General features: G+C 44.9%; 1 protein-coding gene and 1 non-coding gene across 2 annotated transcripts in view; one reads left to right on the plus strand and one right to left on the minus strand.

Moving 5' to 3' along the window:
• The first annotated feature begins 532 nt into the window (after positions 1-532).
• TRNAC-GCA lies at positions 533-604 on the plus strand. The gene has a single exon. It is a non-coding gene; the product is annotated as a tRNA-Cys (tRNA).
• Positions 605-1,816: 1,212 nt separating this feature from the next.
• The window catches only part of LOC115643949 (zinc finger protein 879-like), a 70,043-nt gene continuing 57,090 nt past the window's right edge, over positions 1,817-14,769 (minus strand). Inside the window, exons 8-10 of the mRNA XM_030547971.1 lie at positions 13,980-14,323; positions 4,649-4,776; positions 1,817-4,280 (exon numbers count right to left, since the gene is read on the minus strand). Of these exons, the coding sequence (XP_030403831.1) occupies positions 3,409-4,280; positions 4,649-4,776; positions 13,980-14,323 (1,344 nt within the window). The 3' untranslated portion in view covers positions 1,817-3,408. The remainder of the gene's footprint in view (positions 4,281-4,648; positions 4,777-13,979; positions 14,324-14,769) is intronic.

Genomic DNA, 14,769 nt, shown 5'->3' on the forward strand with positions numbered 1-14,769 from the left:
CAACCCTGTATCTGAATTCATGTCACATATCTTACTACCCGACACAAACAAATGTCATTTCAATCCCAGGTGAGTCCACTTCAGTCATTCCTCAGCCCCATTCCTTCACTCTCCTGCCTTAGCTTAAAGCATTGCACCATCCTGTGGGCATTTCATGTCCCTCCTCAGTTTCACATACAGACACAATTTCCTTTGCCGTTCAATGAACAGCAAAACCTTTCTGTGTCTCTAGTCTGAGCCAGGGCATTCAATTCCATTGAAACCTTCTCTCCTGCAATGGCAACGGTCAGACAGAGGGGACATGGCCACCTTCAGCCCTGAGAGTGAGATCTCACTCTCCTCTTTCTTCAAGCTGCTGCTGTTATTCCATAAAACATGGACCATGGAATAAAAAGCTGAGTTTCCTCCAGGGTGAGGAAAGAAAGGAGCCACCAACTCCCCAAAAAATTCTCTGTGCCCCAGAGATAACCTGCCCCTGCTATTGGAATCACTGATGTGTTTCAGCTACAATGGGGAAAGTATCTGCTCTCACAGGGGTATAGCTCAGTGGTAGAGTGTTTGACTGCAGATCAAGGGGTCCTTGCTTCAAATCCAAGTGCCCTCTAATAAGCCTCTTATTTTTTTTATTTTTATTTTTGAAAAAAGGGAAAACATTTTCATTTCCATTATCCATTATGTTCAAGAGCTCCACTATATGGGGATGCTTGAAATGAATGTAAACACAACATTTCACTGTCCAAATGCATAAAAACCTAGCAAACCTGTCCATCAGCTGAAATCAGTTCCAATCCTCTAAGTGTCGACTTTATGTTTTCATCAATTAAACAAAGGGATCATAGGAATGTACATTTGCAGATTCCTCTTCTCCACGGCTGTGCTGTGCAGAAGAACAAGAACCACGTCCAGTTGGGGTTCAGGAGTCTGACGAGCAAAGGCAACTTGGTGCGGGCTAAAGTCACCAGTACCTTGGCTCCTTCACATTCAATCAGCAGCTGGGCCCCCAAGACAAGTCATGAGAAGAAGACAGTGGCTGTGAGCAGGAAAATACCCACCAAGAAGCTGGCTAAAGCTCTCAAGATCCTCAGGAAGGTCACCATGCTCATGTCTAGAATGTACCGACTGCAGCGGGGACCAAAAAGGCAGAGAAAAGCGCTCAAAAGTTCTAAGCTGCCAAGCCCCAGAAGGTGATCAAAATCCTACTTAAAATCAAGACAGAATAAGGCTAAGGTCATCTCCAAAGCCAGAGCTAAGAAGGTAACACTCAGAAAGAAGTGAAGAGATTTCCATTGGGATGACTCCTGCTCCCCTAATGGATCTTTTATGAATCACCATGGACCACCTGAAGAGATCAAAGTCCTGCAGGACAAACAGCCCCACAGACAGTACAATGAAGTGGTGGCAGTGGGGGGGAGTGTTTCTCTTCCAGAGGGGAAGTGCTGTGTTTTGTGTAACACCTGCCAGGTGAGTGATGCACTGACAGGGCAGCTGCCTACAGCTCCCATATGAGCTCATTCTTTTCGATCTGCTTCTGCTGTTATTTCAGAGCCAGCACTAGTGGGAGTGTGTCCTTGTCACTTCACCAGCTGTAGAATAGGCTCTGTCTGCACCCCAGCTCTGATTAATCCCACTTTTTAATGTATTCCTACTGCAATACTCTCCCAGTTCTCTGCCTCATTCTAACATTCCCATCAGAGACTGACTATGGGGAGGAATGGACTAATTTGCGTGACATTCAGTAAGTTGCCATAGTATGTGACTGAAACCTCTGCTGGAGGAGGGCAGAGCCTGTTATACACATAAAATAGCTAAGCTTTACCAAACTACCTGCTGCACATTCAAACCTTCCTGTACACACACAATAGAAACTGGGGCTCTGAGAAATGGCAATTTTCCTTTAACACAGATCATTGTCTTCTGTTCTTCCAGAGGTATTGAAATAGAAGCACATTACCTTTCAACAGCTGCTATTTCATGAACTGCAGCAGAGCCTCTGCCAATTTATCACCCATAGAGCTGATTGTTTCTAACTGCAGGGTTAGCCAGACCATTCAGTAACATTATCGTTCTGTTTACAAAGCCTTTGGTTAGTGACAAATCATGAGACTTATCCCTTCCTGCTGTAGTTCCACTGACTCCAGTGTTCTCTTTCCCCAGTTCTGGTTCCAAGAAAACAAACAAATTAAAACAAGCTTCAGAACTAACATGCTGTGGGAAAGTGGAAATGTTGATAGCTCAAATAATTCAGTTTCTTCTGCATCTTGTGTGTGTCTATCTGCTTTGTGTGTGTGACCAGTGGGGCTTTTTGTTTGTTCCTGGCAGGTTCAACCATGTCAGATTTGTCTGTGGGGAGGGGCCAGAGAAGAGACACCTTCCAGGTTGGGGTTGGGTAAAGAAATAACAACCTTGTCCCATAAAAAACAAAAAATGTTACAGAAACAATGGTAGGAACAGTGCTAGAGAAACTGGTAAATAATCACAATGCCCAGGCTTGAAGTAATCGGAAATACAGAATTCAAAAAGCAAAGCTCAGGGGAGATTTGGGGTTTATTCTCTGAGCTTCGCCATGTGCTATAGCACAGGGATCACTTTTGGAAGTCTACCATCCCACAACTGGGGAAAGGAAAAGGATTCTTAGGTTCTACCACAGATTGAAGGAGGAGAGTGATGGGGAATAAGGGACTCCCTCTGACTTACCCTAACTACGTCTGTTGTTACGAGTTAAATGTCTTTTTCCCCCTATCCCTGCTCTTTGTTATAGTTCAATATATTTTAAGTGCGGAAAATGATAATAAAAATATCTGCTCCCCAGCACAACCTGAAGCAACATCAGAGCAACTGGGAATGAAACAATTTGTTCCCAAAGAGAGAACTCGATGACTAACAATTGCATTGAAATGGGGGAACAAGATAACCGTGATGCTCAGGGTTAGTTTAGACTAGGAACAGTGATGGAGTTTAGGTCAGGTCAAGGGGAAAACTAATGCCAACCACTGCACTTGGACTGCATCTGCACTACAATTTTTACATGAAGATCACTAACTTGCAAAAGCAGCAAAGAATCCTGTGGCACCTTATAGACTAACTTGAGCAGCCAACGCCATGTACAGTCCTAGTGGATGGAAGGCACAGGTAGTTTTTGCCTCAGTGTAGGTTGTTGGGATCAAACTTCTCTCTCCCCCACCTGGAGCTGATGAACATTCCTGGCAGGAGGGACACACACTCCTATGACTCAAAAGGAAAGGAGTTGATAGAAAAGATCATAGGACTGACCCCAAAGAAGGATGAGCTGCAAAAGGCAGAAGGCGGCAACTTATCTGGTGGAGTTGAGAGACCACGGTGAAGATGATGCAAAAATCACTATGTGGGAATTAGCAAATGTGATTTTTTTTTTTAATTCTTTAGCCAACCCTAGTCATGGGATTTATTACAATTCTCTCTCATGTGGATTTTCTGATGTCTAGTGAGCCTTGAGCAATGACTGAACCTTTTCCCACACTCAGAGCATGTGCAGGGGCTTCTCTCTGTGTGGATTCGCTGATGTTTGATAAGGTTTGAGTTCTGATTGAAGCTTTTCCCGCACTCAGAGCACGTGTAAGGCGTCTCCCCTGTGTGGATTCTCTGATGTCTCATAAGGGCAGAGCTCTGACTAAAGATTTTCCCACACTCAGCACACGAATAAGGCGTCTCTCCTGTGTGGATTCTCTGATGTATAATGAGGTGTGAGCGCTGACTGAAGATTTTCCCGCACTCTGAGCATGTGTAGGGCTTCTCTCCTTTGTGAATTCTCTGGTGTGTGTTAAGGTTTGAGCTCCGATTGAAGCATTTCCCACACTCCGAGCATCCATAAGGTTTCTCACCTGTGTGGATTGTCTGATGTCTGATAAGGGCACAGCTTCGATTGAAGCATTTCCCACACTCAGTGCATGCATAAGGTTTCTCACCTGTGTGGATTCTCTGATGTCTGATAAGGGTAGAGCTCTGATTGAAGCTTTTCCCGCACTCATGGCATGTGTAGCGTGTCTCTTCCAAGTTGATTCTGTTGCTTATTACAAGGTCTGAGAGGCTACTGAAGTTTTCCTCTGGCCTACCCTGAGTCTCACAGGCTTTTGTTTTTTCTCGGAGTGCACAACTCCAGGAAACATTCCCTTTGGATCTTCCTGATAAAGTTCTATGTGGTTCTTCTTGCTCAGCATCTTCCTGATGGGATTTCTCCTCCTCATTCTGATTTACCATCCCATCACCTGATGGGAGACAGAGAGATTCCAGACATAGATCATTACCTGCACCGGAAAGAAAGAAAATCTCAGAGAGAGGAATGGAAAAAGGGATGAACAATCCAAAATATGTGTGGGAGAGATCAAACTATCAGGAGCTGATTTTCCCCAAACCCTTCCCCAGAGAAGAGAGGAAGGGATCAATTTTGGTCTGCATCTCACGAGAACACTCAGGGGAAAGTGAGATCGGGGAGCGACCTGCTGCCAGTTGTCAGTCAGAATAGGTTGGAAGCCATGAGTGACATCTGCCATAATGATTCCACATCTGGAGGGAACAATTCTGAACGTGTAGAGCTCCTAGGGTCTTTGTAGGGCATCCCAAATGTTTCCTGCATTCCCACACAGTTGTTGAGTTGGTTTAACCACGTCCTCACCTTTGCAGGCAGCTCTTCGAAGCATTTCCTTCTCAGAGCCCTGGAGGTCTGGGACCCACGGTTCTTCCTCTCCTTCCAGCTGTGAGATCACATCAGGTTTGGAAACTGGAAAACCTACTACAGGCAAAGAAAACCAGGGAGGTCAGTGGAATTTGTGGGATACTTGTCACAAAGAATAGTCCATGGTTTTAACTCCCAGCTCATTGTTAAGCAGTAACATCCCAAGGCCAGCTTCCTTGGCTCAAAGAGGCAGCAGAGTTATTATGATTTTAAATCATATTCATTACATTAGTGTTAAGGAGCAACTAACAGTGGGTCCCCATTGTGCTAGGTAAAGTACAAAGAGAGAATAGTAGATGGCCCATGCCCTGAAGAATTTACAATCTAAATACACAAGACAGACACAGAATGGGGGAAGGGATAGAACCCACTGTTAGAATAGAGATATTCAGGCCTGCCTGTCAAGCCTATAGTTTAAGAACGTAGGTGTATTTTTATCACTTAGCTACTTACAGGAGTATGAAAACAAAGAATCAAAATCACTGTTTGTATTTGTAAGGGCCTTCTCTTACTGTGACAGTCTGAGGCCTTATTCTTACAGTAAGGCCTTTGGCTAAGCAGCAGGGGCAGCCATAAGCTGAGAAGCCAAGGGTAACATCCTCACATCCCAAACTGGTCACACTGAAATAAGGTGCTATTGGGCTGTTAGGAAGTTGATCCTGTCCTGATAGTGCCCATCACCACCAGATAAAGAAACAGATCTTAAGATGGTTAGAGAAAACTTAGTCTGAAAGCCTGTTTGGCAAGAAATCACTTCTCAATGCTTGTGGTTGTGAAACCGTCATTTTTGTATTCTTTTACCTTCATGGCCACCACTTTTACAATGTTAATCAGTCTGGTTCTCTAATTGTTTTTGTCTGCTGTATAATTAATTTTGCTATGTTTAAGTTAATTAGGGTAGTGGGATACAATTATGTTGGTGCCACTAGGTAGAAATCTTCTTGCTTGAGGCCTGTGTGAACCAAAGTACCTCCATGTTAAAAGCCTTTGTGTTAGCCTCACTAAACTTTTGTAACCTTCTGTATTAATGTGCTGACTGTAACCAGTGTTATGAACTGACTGCTAAACAATAAGGCCGTAGTTAGCAAGACCAGTTAGTACTAGATATTGCTTATGCTAGATAAGACAAATGAAAAACAGATGTTATGGCCAAGGCCATATGCATGAGAAAGTAGCTTACACAATGGAAAAGTACAAAAAGAAAGATACAAGGGTGGGGATATAAATACTGGTGCACCGCCTGCATGTGGGCGTGCAGGATTTGAGATTGTTATTTCTCCCTTGCACCTTATTTGAGCTCATATAAACTTGTGTTTTGCTTCTCCACCCTGGTGTGTTTATTGGTGCGGCACACTGGGCGATGAACCCCACCCCGCTGTTGCTTGGCCTTGGGCACTTTGTGCCGGCAACAGTTCTTGGCGCCCAATGGTGGGCTTGAGGCTGAAAATTAGCCTTGCCCGGATCCCTCTTGGTGTCAATGGATTGCGGCGATGACCGACGCCCAGTGCACACCGGTGACTTCATCGGGGGCCTCGGCAGAGATGCAGTTCGACCGACCCCGAAGGGCACAACGGAGCAACGTGCTCGAGTAGCGGAGAAGCAGTTGAGGGCGATGGTGAGGAACCGGTCCCTTGGACAAGGTAGGAACAGTCCAGTAGTGTGGACTTTTGCCTGAGGCTGGGGAGGCCCAGTCATTGTAATTCGAGGCTGGGGATGCCCAGTCGTTGTAATTCCCATTAGACGATAGAGTGTCATATAATGGGTCAAGGGCATGGTATGGGGCGCCAGGGAAGGTGTACACCCTTAGAATGCATTCTAGTGAATTGGAAGGTGTTTGGCTCGGATCCAATAACTAAGAATAAACTGAAAAAGTTCTGTACAGTAGACTGGCCTCAATATCAACTAGAAGAGCAGAAAAGGTGGCCACCGGAAGGATCACTTAATTATAACACGATCCTCCAATTACTCCTGTTTTCTCAGTGAACGGGTAGCTTCTGAAGCTGTTTGTATGAAGAGCTCTTGTAAAAAAATCCCCCACCATAGCTCCTGTTCTTCCCCCGTCTGGCAGAGTGCAAGGATTCAAAAGCAGGTTAGGGATAGTGCAGAAACAAAGAAGGGAGCTGTCTAGAAAAGGGAGACCCTATGTCCTAGTGCACTCTCTCCATGTTGAAGCTAAAAAGCAAGATCAGATGCAAAATGGTACTGGGGGCCAGTGTGAGTGACTGTTACCGGAAGATGCCCAGAGTACTCTGTGAAGCAAAAGCTCGTGACCAGGACTACTCTAACACAAGCCCGGTAATTAGTGGATCTTTAGGAGATCCGACCCATGGTGGGCTGACTTGGCCTGGCATCGTCCGGTGAGGAAGCTATCTGGATCTAGGAGTGTGTGTACCACCCACCTTCCCTCCCCCTTTCCTTTCCGTGTGGGCTACTGACAGTCTGATCATCTCACTGGATGCAATCAGAGTAAGCGGCGCCGTCTCCCAGAGACTAGCCGACGCTCTTTCCTGAAGGGAGGTGTAGGAGGGTCGTGGTCATCCTTGTTAGCCTCTCCTGTGTGAGTACCCTATAGAGAGAGATCCTTAGTTTATGTGCCGCTAGCGCAGACAGAGCACCCTCCCTGTGTGTGTAAGTGGAAAATGGGTGGGAGACAGTCTAAACATTCCACCTCACCCCCTAAGGGTACCCCCGCATATTACATGTATGTACATTATGGTTCAACAACCTGCAGGTATTTAGAGAATTGGAATATTTACACACGTGAAAATCCATCTAAACAATGCCCACTAGGAGGTACTTCAATCTAGATAAGATCATACATCTAAGAGGAGCGTTTAATCACCAAAAAGCCCTGACAAAGCATGAGCAAATTTGTCTATTGAGGAAAGGAACGGGTTAATTTGAAATTCAGCTTGGCCCAGGTATAAAAAGAAAGTTGCTCTGCATTCAAGGTCAAGAATCAGTGCAGACTATGCTAAGTACAAAGAAAAACTGCTGTCGGCCCCAGCTGGCTGTGAAGGAAAAAATATAGACAGAGGCGAACCAAATGCAATACAAGTTACAGAACTGAAATTACATTTGCAAAGCTTAACTGTCCAGTAAAATCCAACAGTGTGCCTTTGTGACCCTGGAGCCAGTGTGGCTTGGTGACATCGAAGAAGCCACAGGCAGCCGACCTGGACTGGAATCTCTGAAAGAGACGCCGCAGGAAATTCCAGGCTGTAAGAGAACAGCCCTCCCAAGAGCAGAAGCATGTTGAAAATTCTGGACAAGCTGTATACAGAATAATCTCCCGTCCACCTCTCCCCCTTCTCTGAACATTATACACAGAAGTGGCCAGTCTAAACGTTCGTATGTGAGTATGAAAGGAGCTTAGGGCTTGGGGGATTAATGTTTTCCTGAGTGATGTGGGAGTGTTCCCAACACTCTCTGTTGTTGTTGTATTATTTTATTAATGAAGCTTTAAAATTCAGTTATATGGTGTGTTTTCTTTATCTTCCTCCAACGATCCTATAGTGTCAGTCTGATCACCTGACACGAGGGATAGACTGGTAACAAAAATTTGTCACAGTTTGGTAAGCAATTAAGAAGGGGGAAGCCCTGCAAAATTTACACCATCTATTTGTTTTGCCCTTATTATTTTATCTTTGCTCTGCTTGGTACTGTTGGTGTTATATGTTGAAAACTGCATGATTAAAAGTGAGTCCTAATAGAATAAAAAAATGCTATCTGGTTCTGGTTCTGTTTTGTTTAACCGGTTACTGTTGTTTTTCTGCTCTGTTCATTTGGGCGTTAGGAGTGTGGGTGAAACTGAACCTCTCGTTCGTAATTCCTCGAAGTGGAAGCCATGCGTGCGAGGAAGCTCTGAGGTCAAATTGAGATCCTTCTGTCCCGTCCCCTGTAGTGGTCAGTGTATAGAAGTGGGAAAGCCTGGCTTAGACTGTAAGTTCCTCTGCTCTGTGTAATTCTCTTTTCTGTTTAAGTGTCAGCAGACAGATGGATGGGTCTCTGGGTAAACCCTCTAAAGGGGTCTGGATTATATCTTAAGTAAATGGCCTTTGCCCAATGTGCCATGTGTTTTTGTCCAGGTGACAAGCCTCATGAGGGAGGACTTGGGTAGTCTTGTAAGTAAGAATGTTTAAGGGAAGAGTACAGGAGGGGTGGGGGCTAGTTAAAAAGCCCACCCTCCTAGCTAAACTGGTAGTGGAACAAGTTGGTGCCCATGGAAGGGACGGTTCAGCAAAAAAAGCAGGATTGGGTCCAGGTGGGCAGGCAACAGACAGGGAGATTGGAAAACAGATTGGAAAACTTTAAGGGTGTAGTGGAAGGAAGGAGTCAGTAAGTGTAAGCATGGGGATTTCAAATACCCAGGACCTTCTTGAAATGGTAAGTTAAGTTAATAAAAGTGGCTGTTGGAAAACAAGCAAGTAATTTAAGGGAAAGTAAGAAGTTAACTGTAGTTGCTGAAGGGAACAGCAGTTGAACTTTGTAAAAATGCTAAAGAAGAAAGTTCTTGGTGTCTGTAAAATCTTTGTAAACAAATTTAGGCAAAGAAATTAATGGATTGCAATCATTTCATTTGGCTATGAACAATTTAGTTGAATTAGCTAAAGAATGTATACAGTGTTATGTAATTAAAAACCTGGGCTGCCTATGAAACAAATACAAGAAAATATAAGGTCATTCCTCTGTTTCGCCTGAAGTCAACAAGGGTATTTGTATATTTTAAGCAATGATTGTCTGCCCAGAAGGGGTAGACCTCTGTTTTTTTTTTGTCTTTCAAATAATCAAAGAAAACTAATGCCAGCTCAACAGCATTCTACGTACCATGTATTTACTGGCACAATAGGAATTATGTTCTGTGTCCTATGTTCTGTCTTGTAGAGTTTTGTCTTGTGGCTGGAATTGTTGTGTTTAATAATTTCATAGAATAGTCTATTTTAAAATCAAACAAAAAGGTTAAATTAAAATGCAAATACTTGTTTTGTTCAACTTGGAATACAAAGTGTTTGAATAAATCAGAAAAATGTAATATACTAAAGTTTAATGCATTTCCTTAAGTAAAAAAAAAAAAAAATCATTGGCCAAATTGTTAATTGCAAAAATTGTTGTTAAAATTTGCATACCAACAGTCTTTGAAAGCAAAGACATGAAAAGTTAACCCACTCCCCATATTGTACATGGGATCTTTCTGGCTACCTCAGATTTCTAGCCAGAACTGGGGAAGGTGGGAAGCTATTGGACTAAAGGTTAAATTAAATAAACTCCTCGAAGTGGGTGTGCTTGTTCTAGCTTGTTGCTCCAAAGTTCTGTAATAAGGTTATTTTAATAAAAGGGTGTATGTGGCATGTATTAAATAATAAAACTAATGTACTGTATAATGACAATGTGTAGGTGTTCATTGTTGGAGAAAAGGTGTATAAGTAAAAAGTAAAAGTTCCCTTTGCAGGTTAAAAAAAGCCAAAAAAAAAAAAAAAGGACAAAAACCAAAATAAGTTAACTGAAAAAAATAATTAGTTAGCAAGCTCAGGCTATAAATAAAACACTAACTCCATTCAAGGACACTGCTCACAGTTAAGACTTGGCTAACAACCAGAAAAAGAAGGGCTTAAATTTGCCCACGTAGCTATAAAATCTGCAAAACACTGCCAGGCACTAATAAAATGCGTTAGGTTTCTTTTCTCACAGGTAAGCAAGTGCTATCCAAAAACCCTAGCAGCTCTGCCATTCCTTGGAACCAGGAAACTAAATTGATGTAAAGGTCCATCAACAAAAAGCTGCTTTGGCTCCATGCTAAAAAGGCCCTTATTAAGCCCTGCTGACTACCAACACTGCTGTGAAGTGCCAAAGGCTGACTTCTTGGACCCATGATTCTCACTGCAAAAAGACCCCTCCACCTTGGGAGAATTCTCCTATTAATGTTTAGCCTATTTCTCCTTCTAGCTCCACTGTGCCTTCTAGATAGTAGGGAAAAAGTACAAGGTAAAGTGCTAGTAACCTCTCCCTTGTCCACTAACAGACCTACTGTGCCTTTAAATTTTTCTAAAAAAATCAAAACCATTACAGGGTAATGTGCTGGTAACCTCTCCCCTGTAGAATACTAAACCACGACTGTTTTGAAAAAAAAAAAAAAGAAACACTCAAAAATTGCCTAAGTCCAGAAATTCCTGACTAAAAAGAACATTAAAAACTAACCCTGTTAAAAAAAAAAATTATACACTGGCGGGAGAACATTTGTGAAACCTGTGCTTGGGAATGTGGTTTAATTGAAGCTTGGGGTTTATTCTACAGGCTGTGCCCTGTGTCCTGAAAAATAACTAATAATATAACCCTCCCCCCCATGCTATTAATGTCAATGCATTTTAAAAGTACCTGAGAATAGTTAAATAACAGGTGTATTATAGTACTACATCAAGAAAAATGGTATTAAATATCACTAAGGCTGGAAGGGCATTGCAGTGGGATCTAGTATGTTTAGAAATTCGGAATTTCCTGAATAACCAGCTGATGGCCATTCGAAGTAATCTTAAGTAACAGACTTGGCCCACTGCCCTTACAGACACATCAAAAATACCATCTAATCTGTAATCATAAAGACATACGTGGACACTTTCTGGGTGAAAGTGTGGCTTCACAGGGCGGGGTGTCCACTTGTATAGGAAATAAAGGCTGTACTTACGTCCCAGAAAACACACAGAATATTAACAAGCACATCCTGTCAGCCAAACAGACTTTTAAACAGTAAAAGGCCCAGGAAAGAAAACCCACTATTTCTAATTTCCTCTGGGACTGGTTACCCAACCTGGGAGGACTAAGGGGAGGTATTGTTCGCCTCCTGCTCACTGGTGTGGTGTTGTGTATCGTTACTCTCCCCTTGCTTGCTTGCTGTAAAGCACTCCAGCTCCCTAGAGCTTAATTGCTTTTTGTCCTTAAAGTATAAAAAAACTCAGCCAAAAGTTTGTTGAGTGTTCTCAAAGAAGGAAGTTGTTGGTGTCACTAGGCATAACCCTAGGTAACTCGGGAGGGTGGAAAATCACGAGTGCCGATGAAGCCCTCCTGCTCAGGCCTCAATGAACCAATGTTCCTCCATGTTAAACACTTTGTGTAACCTAGTGTAACCTAATATGTTAAAAGCTGTAAAATGTAATGTCAGCAGTTAGTTTTCTGATTGTAACAGCCAGTTCCCTGCTGTAACACACTGGAGCTAAATTGAAGCAAGTTTCAAGGCCGCTTTTAGACACAGCATACATGTCTCTGCAGCAGAAAGAGAGAGAGGAAGGGAAAAGACAAAGGAGTGTGTGAGAAAAGATTGCTGCAGCCAGACAGAAAAGGGAGGGAAAACGGGGAATTGTTAGTCAGCAAAAAAAGTTCTCATGGAATATAAAGGAACAGACTGCTTGTTTTAGCTGTGCTTGATTTGAGGCGTCAGCCTCCCTGCACCGCTTTAAAATCTCAAACTTTGCTTGCTTCTCCACCCTGGTGTGTTTATTGGCGCTACGCACTCTGGGCAACGAACCACTGTTGCTTGCCTCGGGCATCCTCTGTGCCTGCAACACTCCCACAGACTGCTCTCCTTCCCTGGGCCTTTCATCCTCTGCAACAGCGCAGTGGCTGTCTGACCGGAGGTGGGAGAAATCTACAAGTGTCCCGGAAAGCCTCATCAACATACCTCCCTGCCTCCCTTAGTGTCTCCAGTTCCACCATCCTGGCCTCCAAAGCCTCCATGCGGTCTCTGAGGGCCAGGAGTTCCTTGCACCAAATGCACACATACGCCACCTGCCCACAGGGCAGGTAATCACACATGCTACGTTGAGAGCAATAAACAGGATAGCCCCCACTCTCCTGCTGGGCTTCTGCCTGCATTCTCTCTTACAGCTACCTAGGTTAACAACAGGGTTGGTGTTTCAATCAAGAAGTTTGTATTATAGCTTAAATATTTTAAAGAATGGGAAGAGAACCTCGCCCTCTTCCAAACTCCCTCATGAAACTCCTCGTTAGCAGTCCTGTTTGCAAAGCTTCCTGGTCGCTTGCTCACTAAGCACTCCCCTATCACATACCACCTCACCCCCTGCTGTGAGCCACCCAGGGTAGGGGGCTGGGAGCACCCCCAGGACCCCAGCCTTGATTCCTGCACCCCCTCCCACATACCCAGCCCTCACACCCCATGCTCTGACTCCTGCACTCCTCCACACTTCCTCAAACCCACCAAATATGGGAGCTCCTGCACACACACCCCCACATTGCCATCTGCATCCCTCGCATCAAATGGGAGCTGCCCGAAGTAAGCACTCCACACTTAAATGTCCTGCCCCAACCCTGAGCCCCCTCCTGCATCCTAAAACCTGGCCAGATGCTGTACCCCAATCTCCAGCCTGCTCCTGCACCCTCCCTCCCAGGCCCTGCAACCCCTCTCACACCTCCAGCCCTTTCTCTTTCACTGCTCTCAAAAACACTTCAGTTCCCTGCCCTCTCTGATTCCTGTAACCACCCATAACCCCTCCCCTCTCCAGCCCCATGCCCCTCACACACCTCCGAACCCTGACTCCTGCACCCCTCCAAGAAGCCTCCGGCTAACCCTGATTCCTGCCCCCCCCACATCCCACTCTGCATTGCTTGCATGAAACAGGAGCTGTCCCACGTAAGTGCTCCACACCCCAACCACCTGTCCCAGCCCTGAGCCCCCTCCCACACGTTAACTCCTGGCCAGACCTTGCATCCCAATGTTTAATTTTTTTTTTTTTTTTATAAAGGGCTCTTATCCAGAGCGCTTTACAATAGTTAGCTAACAGTACAAACAATATTTGGAAAGATCATTAAGTGATGCAATGAGACGCTCAGCGATTTTCAAGTGGTCTGTGGAAAACTCAGACCACAAAAACAATCAAGGGACCTCACTTTAGCCTCATTTACTTCCTATTACTTATAGGAGGAGGAGGAAGAAAAAAAAGAAAAATAGGGGTGGGAGGGAAATGAGAGAATGTTCTTTTTCTTGCCTGTGTCCCAAGGAGGGATCCCTAAAATGGAGCTGAGCAAAGGGCCCCACTAACGCTAAATCCGCCACTGAGCTTCCTTCTCTGGATACCCCCAGCCAGTATTCAAGGACACATGGACAGTCTGTTTGATAAGAAACCCTGGACCAGCAGCTCTGACTCCAGCAGCCTGCTTGTTACACCCCAAGCACATTCAGGTCTGGGTGCAGAAGGCTCAGGGTTTGAGAGGTCAGGGGTAGGAAGCTTCTGCTGATTATGCCTCACCTAATCCTCAGTTTTACTTGAGCAAACAGGAGATATTTGACGCTGTGCGATATGGCTCCTGTGCTCTGTTCCCAAAAGTGTTCTGCAGTAAGGGAGGGTCTCTGGTAGCGTGTGTGTCACTAGCATATTGGGGTGATGCTGAAACAGGGCAGAATAGAGGTGGCATTGTGTGGCTGGCATGAACCATCTCTCTTCTTTTCCCATTCCAAGAACTGAGGGGAGAGTAACCCTTACCCAGCGAGGTCACATTCTCATAGTTCTCCTGCATGACATCCCAGTAGAGGGCTCTCTGAGTGGGGTCCAATACAGCCCGCTCTTCCCTGGTGAAATACACAGCCACCTCCTCGAAGGTCACCGGCCTCTGAAAAAGCAAGAGTCCAACACTCAGTACCTGCTGCCCCATTCACAGTCCCCCTGTACATGGGGGACAGGAGCCAAACAGAAACTCTGGGTGGACTGCAGTCAGAGTCCCACTCCCACCCTGCTCAGAGCATCCAGTAAACACCAGGGGGAGGGAACAAAGAGAGAGCCCCTCCTCTCTCTCAGCAGAGCCATCACACACCTACTAGCCACAGACTGATTCAGGAGATGGAGCCCTTAGCAGAGTCCAGAGACAGCTCCCTGGTAGGATGACCAACTCCCTCCCCATTCTGAAGAGCTGGATCTGAAGGAAGGGGAATCTCCCTAAGCCTCACAGGTGGGTGCCCCCTTCATATCTCACAGTAGCCGCTGGTTAGTCAGGTCGGGCTCCAGCACTATGAGTCTGGTCAGTTGTCCCAGGACCATGGAGCTGCATTATTTTCTGCT

This window comes from Gopherus evgoodei, unplaced genomic scaffold, assembly GCF_007399415.2.
Source record: "Gopherus evgoodei ecotype Sinaloan lineage unplaced genomic scaffold, rGopEvg1_v1.p scaffold_79_arrow_ctg1, whole genome shotgun sequence".
In the NCBI taxonomy this organism is placed as follows: Eukaryota; Metazoa; Chordata; order Testudines; family Testudinidae; genus Gopherus; species Gopherus evgoodei.